Here is a 3,670-nt window from a genome sequence, read left to right as displayed (position 1 = left end):
AACAAGAGAATCCAAGAAGAAATTTATTGTCTAAAAGAGTACCTAGCACATTAATTAATGGTAAAAGATAGCATATGTAATTTACATTGTACTTTCTTCAACTAAGAGGAGTTGATACTGCTTAGGCAAGGAAGAGCCCCCGGAGTTACTTCATCAACCAAAGTTGCCCAAAGTACAACGATTACAATTTCTAAGAACAATAGAGAAATAAGAGATTTATTTTATGAACTAATACATATTATAACATATTAATTTAGTAATATAATTTACAGTTTTTGTTCTTCTGCCAGGGAGAGAGAGTTTTAAGTTTCTGTTTAGGCTGAGCTAGAAATGAACAGCTTTGATCTCTTCTAGCTCAAGGCCTTAAACCCCCAAAAACAGAGAAATAAAAGGTCTATGTTTGTATCTCAGTAATTCTATACATACCCCTTTTGAGTACACAAATAGGTTATTATCATATAATTAGATATTATTTTATCTTTAATTTAATATCACCTAATTATATGATAATATATATCACATATCAATGTGTATTTATTTGCATGCTCAAGCTTGGTAGACATAGTTTTGTTGCTTCTAAAATAACGCTGCACTATCCTCTAACGACATGTTAATTAGGTCTTCATTACCCTGAACGGCACCATCATCAAACAGCCATTTCTCCAGCAATGTTAGAGGGACTTGGTTAGTCTCCGAAGTCGGCTTGCTTTCGTCTTGAAAGAGGCTTGTCTCGGGTGTCAAATTCGCCGTCGCTGTCGTCATCGTCTCGTCCAGCGACATCGATTGAGAGGCGTCTGAGTTAGAAGAGTTGAAGCTGAAGAGTGAGTCAAAACCCTCAGGTGTGGTGGTACTAGCTGCCCCTTCACTGCAATTGGAACCCGTTGTTGCAACGGCGTTGTTGAACGAATCTGAGTTTTTTTGAGGTTTTTTTGATGGATTTTTAATCCATTTTTCAAGCAGTCTAGATATATTTTCAGCGCTTGATGCATAGGTAGAACCCTGACTTGGAGCTGTGTAAGGAGGATAGATATTTGTAGTGTTAGGCTTTAAGCCAGCCGGTAAAGAGCTTGTTTTGTCAAGAGATAAAGCCTCACAAAGGGCTTGTTTCGCCATGTGAATGTCTGTTTGCAGCCTTCTCTCCCACTGGCCCTTTGAGACTTGTGAAGCAGACAACACATCTTGATTGTGACCATCGACGCCCGTTTGAAGCTTTCTCAGCTTCTTCTTCAAATGGGTATTCCAATAATTTTTTATATCGTTGTCTGTTCGCTGAGGAAGGTAAGACGCTATGGCTGCCCATCTGCACCAATATAACTTAGTCATATTTCAATTCCAAATTCCATACCCATAAACAATTGACAAAAAAAAAAAAAAAAGAATTTTTCAATATCTTATGGTCGCCTTGATATCATCAGAAAATAAAATTAACATTAAATTTTCCATGTTGGGGATAGCATCTTAAATTTATTAGATCCCACCCAGATTCTGAAACCTTGAGCTTAATTTTGAAGAATTAAAAGAGGTAAGAGTAAGATTATACGCACAAATGATTATATGTCATTATATGATGCTTAATTGATATTGTTTTATTTTTTATTTAAAATTATTCAATGATATAGTTATATATTATGTTTAAACACATGTTTGTGCTTAATGATATAGTAATTTTATTGCAGTTTTAATACCTGTTGCCTAAAAGAGCTTGGAGGTGGATGATCATCTTCTCTTCAAGATCGGTGAAGTTACCGCGTTTAATACCTGGCCGTAGGTAATTTGTCCATCTAAGCCTGCAGCTCTTGCTGCATCTAAGCAAACCTGAATATCAAAGAAGAGAAAGAGAACGCAGATTATTGGTAAAGAATGAAGAAGTTGCAGAGTATTTATTACACCAATTTAATGAGTTAACCAAGCGAAACCTAAAAGAGAAGAGAAAGAAAAAATCTTGATGAAGTTATCATTTAATACCTGTATTAGTAGGAACCGATCTCCAATTGCCAGGTCCATGATCTTGAATATAAGAGACCAAGATGATATCTTCTTCAGGAGTCCAAGGTCCTTTCTTGACACCAATCTTATCGCAGCAAGGAGGTCTTCCCATTTAAAAACTTTCTACGAAATTCTAATTTCAACAAAAGGGTTGTTGTAACAATCAGAGAGTTGAGTTGAGTAAAGACTGTTTGTTTGTTTGCTTGCAGAGAAAGTGAGAGAAGCTAGAGTCCAAAGAGGTTGAGACTGGGTGTAGAAAAAGAGAAGTGTATATATAGGAAGAAGAGCTGACCGGTGTGAGGTAAAAAAGGACTCGGTGCTTACAAAGATTCAAAACGTGTTGCATTTGCTCATTTGTTTGGAAAAAGAAAGAGTCAGCTATGCCTTGGCCCTTTCCTTTTTCCTCTTTCTATCCATGGGCGGCTGGCGCCCCACAAAACCGTGTTGCATTCATTAAGGGCATTTTGGAGAGGTGGCATGCTCTGAATACTCTCTTGATTCTTCAAATATCCTTCTCTATTACCTAAAGATGTCGAAGGGTTGTGCTAGGTCAAGCTTTATCAGGATATGTTACTTAGCCCATGGGCACGACCCAGTTATCCCATGGGTTTTGTATGACCTATAATTTTATGGATCATGTCATCTACAACTCTATTTAAAAAAGAGGTTCGGCTAAACCTCCATCTAACCCCCTCTGTCATCTCTATTGTTAACTAAGCTTCTTTAACTTCACTCATTAAATACTTTTACTAACCTAAATTACCAAAGAATTTAAACCTCTACTTGTCCAATTTTATGTGTGAAGCTATAGTTTTTAAGTAATCAAACCCTCCTATACAAATTTACATGGTATAATTCATTTATTAATGCACTATTTATCTATGTGAATTCAGTATATATGAAACTGATTTATCTATAAATTCGTCCACTCACTTTTAGCCACATAAGTTTGCATAAAGAGTTTGTTTATTTGGAATTATTAATTCATAAAATATTTTGTTTGTAAGTCAACTCCATAAATATTGAATTAATATAGATAGATGATTTTCAAAGAAAAGAAAGCTTGTACCTAACCAATTTTAATAGGACACAATAATCTAAATAACTCAATTAATAGATGATATAAGATATTTGTTAAATGTAGCACGTGTCAATACATATATACCATATATGAGATTAACTAATATTTAACAATAAAATATCAATATTATGTTTACATATTTTTAATATATAATTTATATAAGCAAACATATCTTCATTACTAATACAAAATTTATTAATTTTTTTAATTAATATCTTTTTATAGGAGAAAAATAACTTGTTTTATCAAGACACGATCATGAATAGATATACACAAAAAAAAAAAAAAACCTAATCAACTACACAAATTACTGTAAATGAAAATAAGCAAATATATTTGTTCTCAAAATCAACCACAATTGTATATTACGAGTTTTCTAACGCAATTCATTCCAAACAAATAATGAGAAAAAGAATAAAAAATATAATAGATGAGTAAAAATTGTGGAGTTCTAGTGGGGCAAAGGAGACCTAAAAGGCTTTTTGAAAAAATATGGATAAATATAAATTGATGGTTGACTTGTGAGTTTTAATTTGTGAAGAAAAAAAATCTTATAGATAAAATTATTATAAATGTCATAATATATATTAAACTTGAATTCTC

General features: G+C 33.3%; 1 protein-coding gene across 1 annotated transcript; it reads right to left on the bottom strand.

Moving 5' to 3' along the window:
- Nucleotides 1–200: 200 nt before the first annotated feature.
- Nucleotides 201–2,241, bottom strand: LOC123203996 (myb-related protein 306). The gene is made up of 3 exons (XM_044620510.1): nt 1,966–2,241; nt 1,686–1,815; nt 201–1,300 (listed from the first exon to the last, which is right to left on the bottom strand). Exons 1-3 carry the CDS (start codon nt 2,096–2,098, stop codon nt 577–579), a joined length of 987 nt encoding a protein of 328 aa, XP_044476445.1. The 5' UTR covers nt 2,099–2,241; the 3' UTR covers nt 201–576.
- Nucleotides 2,242–3,670: the final 1,429 nt, after the last annotated feature.

Source organism: Mangifera indica, chromosome 20 (assembly GCF_011075055.1).
Source record: "Mangifera indica cultivar Alphonso chromosome 20, CATAS_Mindica_2.1, whole genome shotgun sequence".
NCBI lineage: Eukaryota > Viridiplantae > Streptophyta > Magnoliopsida > Sapindales > Anacardiaceae > Mangifera > Mangifera indica.
Note: the sequence above shows the minus strand (reverse complement) of the source record. Positions and strands in the feature narration are given on the sequence as shown.

Bases quoted from the DNA above. Each gene is read 5' to 3' on its own strand.
- LOC123203996 (XM_044620510.1), bottom strand. From the start codon at position 2,098: ATGGGAAGACCTCCTTGCTGCGATAAGATTGGTGTCAAGAAAGGACCT. The intron at 1,816-1,965 runs GTATTAAATGAT...TTTGATATTCAG, and splicing joins ATCGGTTCCTACTAATACAG to GTTTGCTTAGATGCAGCAAG. The intron at 1,301-1,685 runs GTATTAAAACTG...ATATTGGTGCAG, and splicing joins CAAGCTCTTTTAGGCAACAG to ATGGGCAGCCATAGCGTCTT.